General features: G+C 36.2%; 1 protein-coding gene across 2 annotated transcripts in view; it reads left to right on the top strand.

Annotated features, from left to right (window-relative positions):
* Window positions 1-11,218, top strand: part of LOC110114404 — a 37,600-nt gene extending 26,382 nt beyond the window's left edge. For both annotated transcript variants that reach the window (XM_028699408.1, XM_020847265.2), the window contains 4 exons: window positions 8,569-8,859; window positions 8,926-9,472; window positions 9,823-10,694; window positions 10,904-11,218. In XM_028699408.1, the coding sequence (XP_028555241.1) occupies window positions 8,569-8,859; window positions 8,926-9,472; window positions 9,823-10,625 (1,641 nt within the window). In that variant the 3' untranslated portion in view covers window positions 10,626-10,694; window positions 10,904-11,218. The remainder of the gene's footprint in view (window positions 1-8,568; window positions 8,860-8,925; window positions 9,473-9,822; window positions 10,695-10,903) is intronic.
* Window positions 11,219-15,824: the final 4,606 nt, after the last annotated feature.

Here is a 15,824-nt window from a genome sequence, read left to right as displayed (position 1 = left end):
AGAAATAATGTAGATTCGTAGAATAGTAGATCGGTATAATCGTAGATCAGTCGATCAAAAACCAAAACTCAGCAAAATGCCAAAATACTCCTAAAAAAACGAAACGAAACCTTACAGACCAAGCCAAAGGTGCGAAACTGCGAACGGCCTGGAGGCTGGACTGCTCGAGGCCTGGAGGCTGGATCCCTGGACTCTGGACTTCTGGAGGAAGGCAAGAATCAAGAGAATTGGAGATGGGAGCCGGAGATAGAGAAACGAAACCCTAAGTCCCTAACTCAGAAATGAGAAATCCCTAACTTATCCGCTGATTCCGCTCGATGGCCTCGACCGCTCGACGGCTCCACGTAATTAAAAGTTAAAACTTTGACGCGGGTTGTAATCGGGTTGTAATCGGGTTACCGGGTTGACCCGAACCCGACCCGATTTTTAAACGGGTCCAACAGTATAACCCGAACCCGACCTGTTTATTAAACGGGTCGACCCGAACCCGAATTTTTCAAGTCGGGTTCGGGTCGGGTCATTTGTTGACAGCCCTGACTTAGATCAAACATTGATCTTTAACAGCACGTTTGTCAAACATGGATCATTAACTTCGGTGGGCGCGATGCAGCGTGTGTTAACATTCACTTAAATACATCTAGACGCATCACGTTGTTACTTTCACTGCATCTCAAATTCCTTTGGCAGCAACTAACACACTAAATGTGGGACAGGTCTCCCATAGTAGATCTGCTAGGTAGTCAGGTAGATGTATTCGTTTCTAGATTGAAATTGACTTCAGGATACTGCATTTACTGAAGTTTTTCTATATCTATCTACAGGTGAGAGGTAGTGCGTAGACCTGTATTCCTAGAGGACTCGTATGTGTTGCAGATCTTCTTGGAGTTGAATTGTTGTTGGTCATAGGAACTTTCACATTCTACTTCATGACTTGTGCGAACTTTACACATTAATTGCTGTTGTTAATATGCAATTTATTTAATAGGCTTTGTACATTTATTTGCGGTCAAATCATAATCATCTTCTATTATATTGCTTGTAAGGTTGAATATGGTTGGTTGCAGGAGTGTTACAACATTCACTGTCGTTTTAACCTCTTAATATTTATAGGGAACTATTACATCTATCCATAAATTAGCTTGTCATAGATCAGAGGGGCATCACCATACTCATTGCATATTCTTTACCATTGCTACAACCTTCCTTGCTATGTGTAGGTTAGGTGTTGCATATATGGCGGCTCTCTTTTATAGTGATTCGTAGGTACTTATATGCATCTTAGATCACTTGTTGTATGTTGTTATTTGCATATTGATTGACATAATCACCATGTTCATCAAAAGCTTACATTGTTGCTTATGAGTGGCTCATGCTTGCAAGTTCTTTACAGGGACAGTTCACAAATGTACACATGAGTTTGACATTTGTCATTCACTTGTGCTGGTGGAGTATCATCTTTCCGATGTACATATATTCATTTGAATGTCACAATGTTATCTTCATTGCGTATTAAATCCTTTGCGTAACATTTGGTTGCATGATTGATACAAGCGTTATTTTGCTTTCATTCGCCAGTTAACCTGCTCGAATGCTCTGAATCATTTAACTCTCCTTATTCATCATATATCTTCTTCTGTGAATGTTATAATCCTCTCATGCGACTTAAGCATGTGATTAAGAAAAATTGCTATGATCTTCTCATTGTCATTTGCAAGTAAATCATGTTTCTCATTGGATATATGCATTTATCCATTGTGTTCTCATTGAATATGAATGATGCTATGCAAATCCCTTGGTCCACAAATTCTACATACATATGTAGAAACCTTGATCGAAATATCATCTCTTCAATATTCCATTGAAAATATTGTGCTACTACTCAAATGGAGTTCTTTATTACTCATTCTTTTTTTTTTGGTTGCATTACTCTTATAATTCATGATTTTTCATTAAATATTAGCTCTAGTTTAAGTTGAATTTAATGTCCTTTTGAGCTCAAAACAGTTCCCTGCAATCCAAACTTAAGCTTAAGACTGAGTTTAATTTATTGTCATTTATTTCAAATTCTAGTTTAGGTGTAGTTTGTTGTCAACAAGTTCAAGTCCAAAATTGCAAGTTCCCTACGGTCTTGTTGACCTCAAGTCCTCATATTCAGTTCAAACTCAAGTTTGAGTCTAGTTCGAATTCAAGTTCAGTGTCAAATTAGGTCCCTTGTTGTCCAAATGTTGTTCAAATCTGAGTTCGAGTTCAAGTTCAAGTTCTTGTCCACCTTGCAAGTTCAAGTCAAGTTCAATGTTTAATTTAAGTTTGATTTAGGTTCAATTTTATATCCAATTAATTGTCCAAATTTTGTTCATTTAATGTTCAAATAAAGTCCAAAAGTCTATTGTAACTTCTTCATGTCCTTGTTTGTTTCAGGAAAAATTTAAGCAGCCTCCCGGCGTCTCCCCCATTTAGGGGAAAAACCAAGAGGCTAGCTTCCCCTTGTCGCTACTTGAGCGCTTCAGGTAGGTGTCAAATGACACTGCGACCACAAATTCTTCAATTTTTGCTCATTACATGAGAGTTTAAGGGTCTTCAGTTATCTATTGAAAAGAGCACTGTCATTTCCCCACATATGGGTACTTATTTTTTGTCCCCCTCACACTATATGAGTGCTCCGGGGATTACCCATCTCGTCGCAAGCGCCGCACCGGCTTCCCTCCCTACTATCCGTGAGCATGTAGGGGGTTTGCCTGCGCGTCGCAACGTCGAGTGCAAGGTTTTTATGTTAGGAAAATTTATACTTTTGCACCTAACGTCGGTGGTGATGATGGCGGGATGCACAAAATGAAATCCCCTTTTTTTTGAATATTTTCTTTCTCTTTTTTTTGACTTCCTCTTTTTTTTTTGAAATATTTTCATTCCTTTTTTTTGCTTTCCTTCTCACACACACACACATAAATAAATAAATAAATAAATAAATAAATAAATATATATATATATATAAAATAATAATAACTAAATAGTAATAAGTAATAAAAAAACTAAATAAAAATGAAATGAATAACTAATGGGGGTCGGGTATAAGAGCTCAGGCAAGAGGTGACTGAAGTTTGGGGGAAGAGTTCGACGACGGCAGGTCTTGGGTTCGGCTTGGAGAAGAGATATGGATCGAGCTTGATAGAGCAGCTGGAGGTTGGGTATAGGCTTGATAGAGCAGTTGGAGGTTGGGTATTGGGGTTTAGATAGGGATGGAGGGAGATTGATAATGGGGTCTACGGCAAGAGTGAGGTCGGGCAAGGCGTAGTGTTTAGCACTTGAGGAAGAAGAGCTAGGTAAGGACACAACTCTCTCTCTCTCTCTCTCTCTCTCTCTCTCTCTGTGGACCAAAGGGTTGGGCAGGGATGGATTCAGGATTTGGCCTGAGAAGATTGGGTTGTTGCTGCTGTTGTTTAGTGGTTCAGCAATGGGGAAGAAGGGAAAGGGTTCAGATGGCTACAACAAGAGGAAATCGGGGTAGGAGAGGGAGTTCTGTGGCTTGCGATAGGAGGATCGAAGGGTTGGGATTTCTGTGGCATTAGAGTCGTGTGGAAGAGGTGGAAGAAGGGAGGAAAAGTTGGAGGATTGGTTGGCTCTGAGAGATCGGAAGTAGCGATGGGTGTTCGATTGTGTGGAAGAGGCGAAGAAGGAAAGGCCCGAAGTCTTCCTTTCGTTTGCCTTTTAACGATGAGAATGTCGCACGACTTGAGCAGGCCTCCGCATGCCGGTGACGTGACCATTCGGCGTTGTCGCAGACTGCAGATAAGACTGTAGCAACGATGGGTATGGGCTTTGGATTTTAGCAGGTATGTAATCATTTGAATTCTTTTTTATTTTCTTTTTATTTTCTCTCATGCTTCAGAGGTCAACATCTAGATGCATGGGGGAGTTCCAAGAGATGGACATTTTGATACCGCTGATGTTGGAATGAGGGGATATTAAAGAAGAAAGTGCGCATGACAATGAGCTGAGGAAGATCAGAGAGGACCTGCTGAAGGATGATAATATCCATCCTCGCTATTCATGATATGGAGAGAGACTTCTATACTAGAGGAGGTTTGTGTTGCCACGAATCTCAATATATATTCCGCACTTGCTGCAAAAGTTCCACGAGAGCGCTGTTGGGGGTCACTCAGGTGTACATAATATATATAGGAGATTGGCTGTTGAACCATATTAGAAGGGAATGTACAAGGATGTAGAGGAGATGGTGGTCAGGTGTGATGTTTGTTAAAGGAGCAAGTATATGGCTATAACTCTAGGGGGGCCTACTACATCCTTTAGCACTTCCAGACAGATTGTGGGGAAGAGATCTCTATGGATTTTATAGACGGGCTACCTAGATTGGAGGGGTTTACCATTATTTTAGTGGTAGTGGACAGACTAAGCAAATATGCTCATTTCATTCCTCTACGACATCTTTACACAGCTGTAATAGTGGCATCAACTTTCATTCGAGAGGTGGTTAAATTACACGGGATATCAGAATCTATAATATATGATCGAGAAAAGATGTTCCTCAGTCACTTTTGGAGAGAGTTGTTTAGGATGTAATGGGTTTTACTTAAGAGGAGCATCACTTACCACCCTCAGACAGATGGACAAATGGAGGTGGTCAATAGGAGCTTGGAAACATAACTGCGACGATTTGTTTCAGAGACATCTCAGTTGTAGGCTAAGTGGCTAACGTTGGCATAGTACTGGTACAACACTTCATACTATTCAGCGTCTTAGATTACCCCTTTTAAAGTGCTGTATGGCAGAGATCCGCCTCATTTGGTTCACTTTGGACAGAGTAACACATCAATCTTTTTAGTGGAACAATGCTTGGAAGAGTGGGACAAGATACTAGAGGAATTGAAAAAATATCTGTTGAGTGCTCATTAGATTATGAAAAGGCAGGCTGATGAGCACAGGAAGGACATTCAGTTTAAGGCAGGGGATAGGGTGTATTTGAAGCTTTGTCCCTACAGGAAGAGGACAGTGGCAAGTAGAGGAAATGAGAAGCTAGCGCCATGGTACTTTGGCCCTTTTGAGATAGTGGAGATGATCGAAGCCGTGGCGTATCAACTGAAGCTTCCTTTGATAGTGACCATACACCCGGTATTCAACGTGTCACAGTTCAGGAGAGCTATAGGGGTCACACCTCCATTGTAGAGTTACCAACAACGCTAACAGTTGATTTAGAGGTGGTTTTGGAGCCAATAGAGTTGGTAGGAGTGCGATAGGGGGAGAGAGGAAGTACTGATTAAATGGAAAGACTTATCAGAGTACGATGCTACTTGGGAGCCGTATGAGCGGATGAAACATCAATTTCTGTTATTCCATCTTGAGGATAAGGTGGTTCTTTTGGAGGGGGTATTGTTAAACTCGTCCAAGGTTGACCGATCCAGTCGTCCTTATCCAGGGCCAACACCTGGTAAATGCCAGGTAGACCAGGAAGCCGCTGCCCCCTTTGTGGGGCCCATGAATTAAAAGCAGTTTTCAAATAGGAGGGGAGAATTTAGGTGGGAAATTAATTGAAGATGGGTTGTTTAGTAACTATGTGTGTATTTGTATTCTCTAAATAGGGGGGAAGAGTTAGGGTTAGGTGTTGACGCTTGTTGAATTTATGAGTTCTCTAGTTTTGCTTAGGTTCTAGTTGTCGGCTAGAGATTGGGAGAGCCGGATCTTTCTCTCGAATTGAAGATCTATTGTATGTTGCTTATTTTCTTTCACTTTCTTCATATAATATTGAGTTTTCCTATTGATTTGCCAAGGGATTTCTTCAACTTCCTTGTTCTTGCTGAAATCTCTAATTTCAGCTGCTAGTTCTTCAATTTCTGCACTTGCTTCCTATTAGCTGCCAAACACTTCGTTCTTTGACTCGTGAATGCTAGGGAAATTAAATGTTCCGTTTGGACGTTTTGTATACATTACTAATTACCGTACTCGTGATTTGGAAAAAAGATTCTAATCTTTATTTCATGCTATATTGCACATTGTTGATTTCACAAATATTACTTTGATAAGCAAAGATGCTCTTACGCATGTATGTAATCCTAAGGTGGGTTTCACTGTAATTTATTCATGATATGAATGAACAAATAAGAAACCTTTTGGAATACCAATTTATTTATTGTGCTTATTAGTCTGATTGTATAATGTTCAATGTGAATTTTTTTTTTTTCAAAATTTGAGACCTTAATAGTATCTTTTTTGTGGTACTTTAAGGGCCTAAATATTTTCAGTTCTGTTAAATCTCAACCCTACGATCCCAAAGATATCCATGGCTGTGAACAGTAATCCGTGGGAAGACTACATGGATTGCATTAATTCCTCCTACTAATTTAGGAATAATTGTATTCATGTTATTATTTGTTTCCTTGTTGATACACCTTGTATAGATCTATAAATAGGGAGTTGATGGCTTAATAAAATTCAAGCTTTTCCTCTCGAATTCTAGTTTTAACAAGTTCCTACAAATTTTGTGATGAAAAGCTTAAGCTGACGTGCAGGGAAGATTTGATGCATGAATTGTGTTGACTGATTATGGTCAAAGAGCTTCTTGGGATTTGCCATATTTTTGTGTTATGCTATTTTACTGCATCTGAATGCGTCTAAATCTTCCGCTGAAAAAAGTTTTATCATCCGTATGAGCATTTAATGAATCCTGTATGGAGGGCTGTTCTAAAGGGATATTCTCATATTTTTATGCTATTTCATTCATAATATAAAATTTTAACTTCTTAATCTACTTGCCTATTTAGGTAGGTGCATGATGGGGCAAATCCTTCCTTCTACTAGATTTTTCTGTAGTTGCTAAAAAAAGCCTTTTGTGATATCAATTTTTATCTTTTAATCGAACTTATTAGTTCGATTAGTATAATGATCAATGTGTAACTTTATTTTCAAAATTTGAGATCTTTATGTTTTTGTTTTCTTCTTTTGGAATTTTAAGAGCCTAAATATTTTCAATTCCATTGCAGCGATTCTAGATGCAGTTCACCCTTATTTTAGTACCTGTTTTGTGATGAAAATGCTTGAGCTATCGAGCAGGGGAGACTCACAGCTTGAATTATTGACTGATTCTTGTCAAAGAGTTTGTTGGGATTTGTCATATTTTTGTGCTATGCTATTGTACTGCATCTGATTGCATCTAAATCTTTTGGTGGCATAAGTTTTGCTGCCATATGAGCAATTAATTAAACCTGTATAGAGGGCTGTTCTGAATGGATATTCTTATCTTGTAATGCTATTTTATTCAGAATATCAGTTTAACTTCTCAATGTACTAACCTATTTAGGTATTTGCATGATGGGGAAAATCCTTATTTCATCATAGTCTTTACGGCATTCTCCTAGATTTTGGTCTATAGTTGCTTTAAAAAAACTTCTTGTAATATCAGTTTCATCTTTTTATTCAACTTTCCTGGTTTGATTAGTATAATGATAAATCAGAAACTCTATTTTCAAAATTTTAGACCTTAATGGTTTTTTGGATGTTTAAGGGCCTAAATATTTTCATGCCCAATGTAGAGAACCTTGATGTACTACATCCTTTTTTTTATTTACATGTTTTGCGATGGAGAATGTTGGAGTAGCTCTAGTAGAAGATAAGATTAGAGAGAGTCGCCTTAGATGGTTTGGTCATATAAAATAGTGGCCTTCCGATGACCCAGTTAGGAAAGTAGATGTATTAGATTTGACTTATTGTTAAGAAAGGTAGAGGTAGACCTAAATAGACTTGTTTAGAAAATATTAGAAATGACATTTTTTATTAGATTTAGATGAGAATTTGACTCTTAACAGGACACAATAGAGAGAAATGATTCATGTAGCCGAAACTACATAGTGGGATAAAGGCTTGTTGTTGTTTTGCGATGGAGAAGCATGAGCCGTCGAGCAGGTGACATTTGATGCATGAAAGTTTTTGACTGATTCTAGTCAAAGAAGTTTGGATTAGATGTTTTATTGCAGTCTACTATTTTATTGTGTTTGATTTCATCTAAACCAACTCTTGACATGAGTTTTGCTAACCCTATGAGCTAGTAGTTATACATGTATTGAGTTTTCAGAAGGGATATTTTTTTTTATCTTATGCTATTTTAGTCAGAGTATGAAATATTCATTTCTCAATCTACTTATTTAAGTAGGTGCGAAATGGGGTAAATCTTTATGTCATAATAGTCTGAAGGTTGAATGCGCTGAAGTTCTCTTAGATTTTGGTCTAGAGTTGCTTTTCATTGTCTTTGCCCTATTGAACAGTTCAAATCCATGGTCCCTGTTACCTCTACATTTTTCACTTCTAACCTTTCATAATAATTCTTCTTGCCTGTTATTCTTTGCTTACATGTCCGATCATTTTCTATCATATGTGCTTTGTCAGAGTCTTGACTGTTCCCAATATTTAATGTTTGAAATACTAATTAATAACGGGAAGCCATTCTTATTTCCTACTTTATTTAAGTTCATCTTATCCTTATATAGTAATGAATATCTGGTAGTCACATGTACATATACTATGCCTGCAAATTGTGCCTTGACAATAAACCTTTGCATGCGACAGGAAAGGAAAATTGATTCAGGGTTTGTTGCCAACAAACTGCATGCTATGAGGTACTTGCTCATCCAGCTAGTGCTGCAGATTCTCCTTTATCCAGATGAATTCTCTGAGGCTGCATTGGATTTTGTTGTATGCTGCAAAAAGGTATTCCCTTCCTCAGAAAACAGTGATTCCTCGGAGGAAGAAGATGCATTTGATGATAATGATATGCCCGAGTTGATGGATGTCTTAGTAGAAACACTTCTTTCAATTTTACCTCGCTCTTCTGGTCGCATGGGTTATGTTGTTGAACAGGTTTGTTTTTGGATACCCATTAGTCTGTTAACTTGTCAATTGTAGTGCTCATTTTTTACTCTCCAGGTTTTCAGGTTCTTCTGTGGTGATATAACTGATTACGGACTGCAACGCATGCTGCATGTTGTGAAGAAAGATCTAAAACCTCTTCGGCATCCTGTTAGCGATGATGATTATGATGATGATGATGAAATTCTTGGAATAGAAGATATTGATGAGATGGAGGAAGCTAAGGCTGATGAAATGAGTGTTTATAAAGAGCATGAAGATGACTCTGAGGAAACGGGGAATGGTGGAGAAAAGATCAGCAGTAGTGGAGATGAGTTTGAGGAAGGTGAACTAGCTGGTGTGGAACACCAGGAAAACGGTCAGAAAAGAGGCGAAGATCATCCTCTTAAATTAGATAAAGCTGTTGGAGATGAAGAAGAAGATGCCAAGAGTGAAGCTTCTGATGATTCTGGTGGCATGGATGATGATGCCATGTTTCGCTTGGACGCTTACCATGCCCAATTGCTCAAAGAACGGACTGGAAACGACAGCGCTCTCTCACAGTTGCTCTTATTCAAGCTTCGTGTTCTGTCGCTGATTGAGATTTATGTACACAAGTATCCAGGTGAACATTTGTGCTTGGGGTGGCATCTTTTGATTATTGAAAAGTTGTCTGCTAAGCACGAGATTGAGTGGGCTAATAAAGAATGGATCAGTGAAAAAATATGAGAAACTTTTATTTAGTATTAAAAGCATTGCTGCATCAAATAATCTTTTTAAATATGGGAATGCTTTTCTTTTTCCTTAGTCAATCCTATTAATTCTATTCTGCGGTAGATTTCATTTTTTTGCAATCTGCTAACCAAAAATATGTAGATAGTATTTTTCCCTGGATATATAAGTCACTCTTATTTAATTTCTATCGTTTTTTTTCCTAACCTAGCTAATTTATTGTCTTTCTTTTTTCTCAAACAGGCAAATCCCATATACTGGCCATTTACTCTTGCTTAGTGCAAGCTTATTCAAAATACCATGGCGTGGCTGGAAATGAACAACTTGGACAACGCATTAAAGGAATTTTGCAGAAGAAAATATTTAAGGGAAGGGACTATCCAAAAGGAAGTGACATCTCACTCGATTCTCTCGAAAAACTATTGGAGAAAAGTCTGAAAATTGCTTCACGGTCTCGGGTTAAGGATATATCTTCTCTGGCACAGGCCTCTGCATTTTGGCTGCTAAAAATTGTGAACTCTAGAAATTTCTCTGAATTAGAACTTAGCAGAATTGTGCAAATTTTTGAAAGTTTACTTGTCGATTACTTTAATAATAGGAATTGTCGCTTGAAATCTGGGTTTATAAAAGAGATTATTCGGCGCCATCATTGGCTTGGTCTTAAGCTCTTTGGATTCCTTCTAGGCAAATGTACGAACGCAAAGTCAGAATTTCGACGAATAGAGGCTGTGGATATGGTGGATTGTATAATAAAGTCTGTGATCCCAAGCAGCAAGGTTGTGGGAGATAAAGAAGCAATCAGTAAATCTTCAAAACTGTTGAAGGCACACCTACCAGCACTCTGCGAGCTAATTTTTCAGCTGCTAAATAATTTACCGGGAAAGCAATCACGTCGTGCAGAAGTTAGACGGTTTTGCACCAGGTCCTTGCAAGCAGTTTCCATGCTTAACTTGAAGAAATCATTTCGTAAGGCTATGAAGCCAGAGGCCTTTTCTCTTTGTGAGTTGCATCTAGGAAATGCTGTTCTTCCTTTCCAAGTGCAGTGAATGTGAAAGTGCAAGCTGAGACAAAGACTTCAAAATTGTAGGGTGCAACCCAAGCAATCCTGAAAAGAGGTACTTTTGCTCATTTGTTATTTTGTCTATTTTAGAGCTTGATTAGTAATTACTATCAGTAATTGAGGATTGTCTCTTCTTTCAACTATAGACGCAACTGGATTTGTATATCCTGATTGGCTGATTACATAACCTTTTAAGTTGCTATTAACTTGCCTTAATTTCGTTGAATTTCCGTGTTTCATAACGATGGTTTTGATCTCCTGCAGGTATCGAAATTTGCTTGGAGTTTTTGATCTTTTGGCTGATTCCCAATGCAGTTATTGTCAGTCCTGGTTGTGGGATTTCGCATTCGATGCAGGCAACGTTTTGCATTTAAGGTTTTATTTAGATTTTTGAATTCGTGCATGTATATGTGCGCTCTAATAACTTTAAAAATTATAAAATAGCAAATTACGCTCTATTTTATTGGTGAGCTGAAATTTTTGAAATGAACCACACATTGCATTAATTTAGCTTACAGACAAAACATTATTATTTTAATATTTTTTCAATTAATGTTATTTATGTATTTATTTTGGGTAGAACGATCAATTGCAAGTTTGAACTTCTATTAATTTTTATTTATATTAATTTACATGAAAGGAATTTATTTGTTATGTTGCCTTTGAAATGTTTTCAACGTAGAAATAAATTGGTTTGATGAAAATCGTGAAGTTTCTTCTTAAAATAATAAATTATTTTTTCTATAATGTTCTCTAATGTTATTTCAATTTACAATGGTCCTATTAATTTCCTAAATCTTTGCATTTAAACTCAGTTATGTTTGAAATATCTATTATTCACTTAAAAAATATGAACTTTTGGGTCATTTCATTTTATAATATATTATAGAATCTTTTCCCACAAATAATGTTCAACTATTGAGCATATGTTATATTATTTATGTTTTCCCACAAATAACATGCATCTGATTGATAATTTATAACGTATCAGTTGAGTATAAGCAAATTTTATATTATAAATAATTAGTTAAACACCATATATATATTTTAAACTATTATATTTGATCTTATATTAGAACTATAAATTTTGAAGCCAAGAGAATGAATTGAGACAACGGCATCACGTTGATGCAACTCCATGACGCTTCTGCCAATCTTTTTTCCTCCTCTTTTTTGAATTTTATTTTATTGAAAATACAATCGAGAATTTAAGTTTAATAATTTGAACTGAGTCGAGCTATGCTCTTTTGAATATTAAATGCTCAGTACTGAGCGGTATCAAGCGTGGGTACCGAGCTCGGTATCGAATGCGGTATATTTTTGAGGTGATGTTGTGCATTTTTATTAGTCTCCGGACATCCTCAGGACTCCGTATAAAATAATAAATCCTTCGCACGACCCTAATCAACTTCCTTTTCGAAACATATAATCATGATTCCGATTTAATTCTTGATACAAAGATATAGAGAGTGCTAGGGCATCTCTCTCTCTCTCTCTCTCTCTCTCTCTCTCTCTCTCTCTCTCAGTAGACCTTCATCTTGAGCTGCCAAACTTTCCTCCTTCCATGTGACAGCTAATCAGAAACTCTTAATCATAAACAGGTGTAGGTTTGACAAAAATCAATTACATGAGAGGAAAGTTGTTCTTGATTCACTAATTTGGAATCTATGATGGATGTTTCTTTGTAATTAAGTAGTCTTTCGCATCCTCATATGTGATTAAGCTTTCATCTATCTTCTTTTGAGAGCCATTGACCGTGCGTCCTCTTTTGCTTGCCATCTGGATGCGAAAAATTGTTTCATACTAACAGTAGATGAAGGCGGTGTGAATTGAAAGTGAGATCCCAATTTATAGCATTTTGTTCAATCATATAGTATAATCGGTGATCATCTAGTATGATCACATGTTACCAAATTGTTCTATTTTATTCCTTCGATTAACCTGATCATTTAGTGTCATATAGAATGATCTTTGACTTTTGATCATCTTGATGCTTATCATAACTACATTTGAATCAGTTAAATTGTATAGTAAGAAGAGGTGCATCGTACAATATGATCAATTTTAATTATTCGTTCCAAACATTAATGTTGTAATAATTGTGCTTAGGGATCATCCTGTCCTACGTGTATTGTAAAGGACAAGTGTAGTTCATACAATACACAGTGATAAGCTTTTGGTTTAGGGGTAATGATGAGAACTTTTCTAAATTAAAATAAAATAGAAGACACAAAATACAAATAAAACATCATGGCAAAAGCATATAAACACATGCAATAAAACATACATCACATAAAACATACAAGCAACATCTATCATAACACGATGGTCTAGGAACTTAAATAAATTACTCCTAATCTCATGATAAGTACACTAAACTTCTCATAGTGAAGTGGTTTCGTAAATATGTATGTCAGTTAATATTTTATGTCAATAATATGAATGACTACGTCTCTTTTTAACATATAGTCTATAATGAAATGATAGTGGTTCGAACAACTTGATTTACGTCCACTTTCTAGGTATTCCACTGACCACTTTTGCTCCCAGAAAGGTGGATGAGCCTTTCTCCTTCATAGGGATCAAAGTACCTCTTCCCTTCCTAAAAAGACACCCTCTTTTCGTACATAGAATAGTAGAGATGCAACACCACTAGCCTCCTTCTAACAAAAGACTCCCCTGAGCTATTGCACCAAGAGACCTTAATATATTAAAATTGATGAAAAAGAACACACAATATGAAGAATAACCTTACGGATCTTGATCTCTTAAATGTCTCAAGAGATCCCTCACAAACTCTCTTTCCATCTCTCTCTCTCTCTTCTTCTCTCCCACACACAATAACGTAAAACCTCTCAAAAGCTCTTTCACAACCTCCTTTGCCCCTCCCAAGAAGCCTGAGATGTTCCATCTCTATCCTCAAAAAAACGTAAGAGTATATATATATATATATATATATATATATATAGCTCTTATTCAATCCCTAAAATCTTGATATATTTATTTAGATGGGCTAATCATACAAATCGATCCAAGATTACACAATAAGATCTAAATAACTTTATCGACTTATGGAGCCAGAAGAACCTGTTTGAATGAAGTTCGTTTAAACAAGCTCTTTGTTTATTTGCATTGTATGATATATGGAGTACAATATGTTCTTCGCAAGGATGATGTGTTAGAGCAATTGATTGACATGTTTGTCAAATTTTTACTAGACATGCTCTCTATTTATTTGTATTATATGATGGATCGGAGATCATATAGTACAAAACCAACTCTAACTTTTTTACCCTTGATTTCAGGTTCCTAAATAGATAATTCATTATATGGGGTGTTAAATTTTGTATTGTATGAATTGTCTATCCCTGCAAGAATAACTAAAATTTTGAATTAACCATTTTTTAGGATTTTAGGATTTAAACAATCTAAATTTAAATAGCTAATCATCAAGTATGATACACATCCTACTATATAATTAGTAATATTCAAAAATAAAGTCAAAAAACTGAAATGAATAAAAGAAGCCGAGAAAAAAGTGAAGCTAGTAATTGAAAAATTAAAAAAAAAATATAATCTAAAATTCTTGAACCATTTAACCAGACTAAGGAGGTTCTACCGTAATAAGAATTATAAGGATTTTGGTATATTAAGAAATATATTCTCTGACTAAAATTTAAATAAATTTATGTTCCATTAAATCCAAAATCATTGAGACCAAGTTAAGCTAATTAAACTTCACTTTCACAATTTGGTGTTTTGTTTAAAGGGAAGACTAATGGAAATAGGATATTTGTTTGTATTTGGTTGTATTACTTTTGTTATTAACAAATTGTGGAATTATAAATTTACTTATGTTATGTTATCGAATTACATTTGAAGGATTGCAATTAAAAAAATAAGTTAATGACATAGTCAATTGCATATGAATTACTCGAGGACAAGTAACGAATTAAGATTTAGAGATTTTGTTAAGTTAAAAGTTTTCAGATTTTCTATTATGTATTTGTATGAAAAGTGAGGCCAGGTTGTCATTTGTATAGGAAATCTTAAATATGAGGCAAATAAAGAGTAATAATGACACAACACTGAAACACTGCATAGTGGAGTGCCACAACACTTATGATGGAAATATTTAGCTTCAAAATAGAGACTTAATCATTGCAATGGATATGAGCATCACATCATTCATATTGAGATGAAAATGTAGGTCAATATATAGAGTTTAGCATTGCAGCATTATAAATTTTGAGTGTTATAGCACAACCTGAACACCGTAGCTCCATTACTTGTAGCTTTGTAGTGTCCAAGAGGCCTAGTCATGATAGAGAGCAAAGCACATTGCAATAGAAAAGACATTACCATTGCAGTGCCAAATCACCATTGGAACTAATATCATCTTGTATCACCTAAACACTATTGTGATGCAATTAATTTAGTAACAATGACTAAAGTGATACATTTGGGTTTGGATCAACACAATTGGTTGACCTAGGTTAGGACATTGGCTGGGCTGACCATGGTAGATGTATAGGGTTAGGAGTCACCTAATGTAAGTGTTAGCTTTGGCCTATTTAGTATAGGCTAGGAGATGGCTCGTGGGATGCCTCTCTTAATCACTTGGGTTAGATTATTTGGCAAGCCTAAATGGGTCCAAAGAATAAGTTTGCTAGGGTTGATCCCTATGAATAAACCAAAGGGGTTTCGGTTCTTTGGATTGGCCTAGAAGATTGAATTCTATGCTAAGAAGGTTTATGCTAATTTAGTTTGGTCAACCGAGATTGACATGGTCAATCAGGCTTCATCATGGGTTGGGGTTGGATCAAACACATTCTAAAATATAATTTTGATCTTATTAGAGAAGGTTTAAGGTCATGGCATTAGCTATATGCATGAAATGAATTTTTAAGAAGATATGGGTTGATTTGGTCAACCTAGGTTGACCTGGTCAACAAAACATATAAAAGGATTAAAGTTAGGTTCAATCTACTCTAAATGACAATTAAAATTATTGGAAGTGATATTAATTGTGTCATGTCAAGCTTAAATGAAGGGTTTATTTAAATGTTCATATATGGTCATTTTAAGGTTTAAGGAATTTTGATCAACCATGGTTCACTAAAGGCTCATTTAGGGTTATTCATGTATGGATTAAAGTTTGAAAGAGTTTAGAAGCTTTCAAGTA

The sequence above is a fragment of the Dendrobium catenatum genome, unplaced genomic scaffold (assembly GCF_001605985.2).
Source record: "Dendrobium catenatum unplaced genomic scaffold, ASM160598v2 fragScaff_scaffold_1280, whole genome shotgun sequence".
NCBI lineage: Eukaryota > Viridiplantae > Streptophyta > Magnoliopsida > Asparagales > Orchidaceae > Dendrobium > Dendrobium catenatum.
The sequence above is the reverse complement of the archived record's forward strand: the minus strand, read 5'-3'. Positions and strand labels throughout refer to the sequence as shown.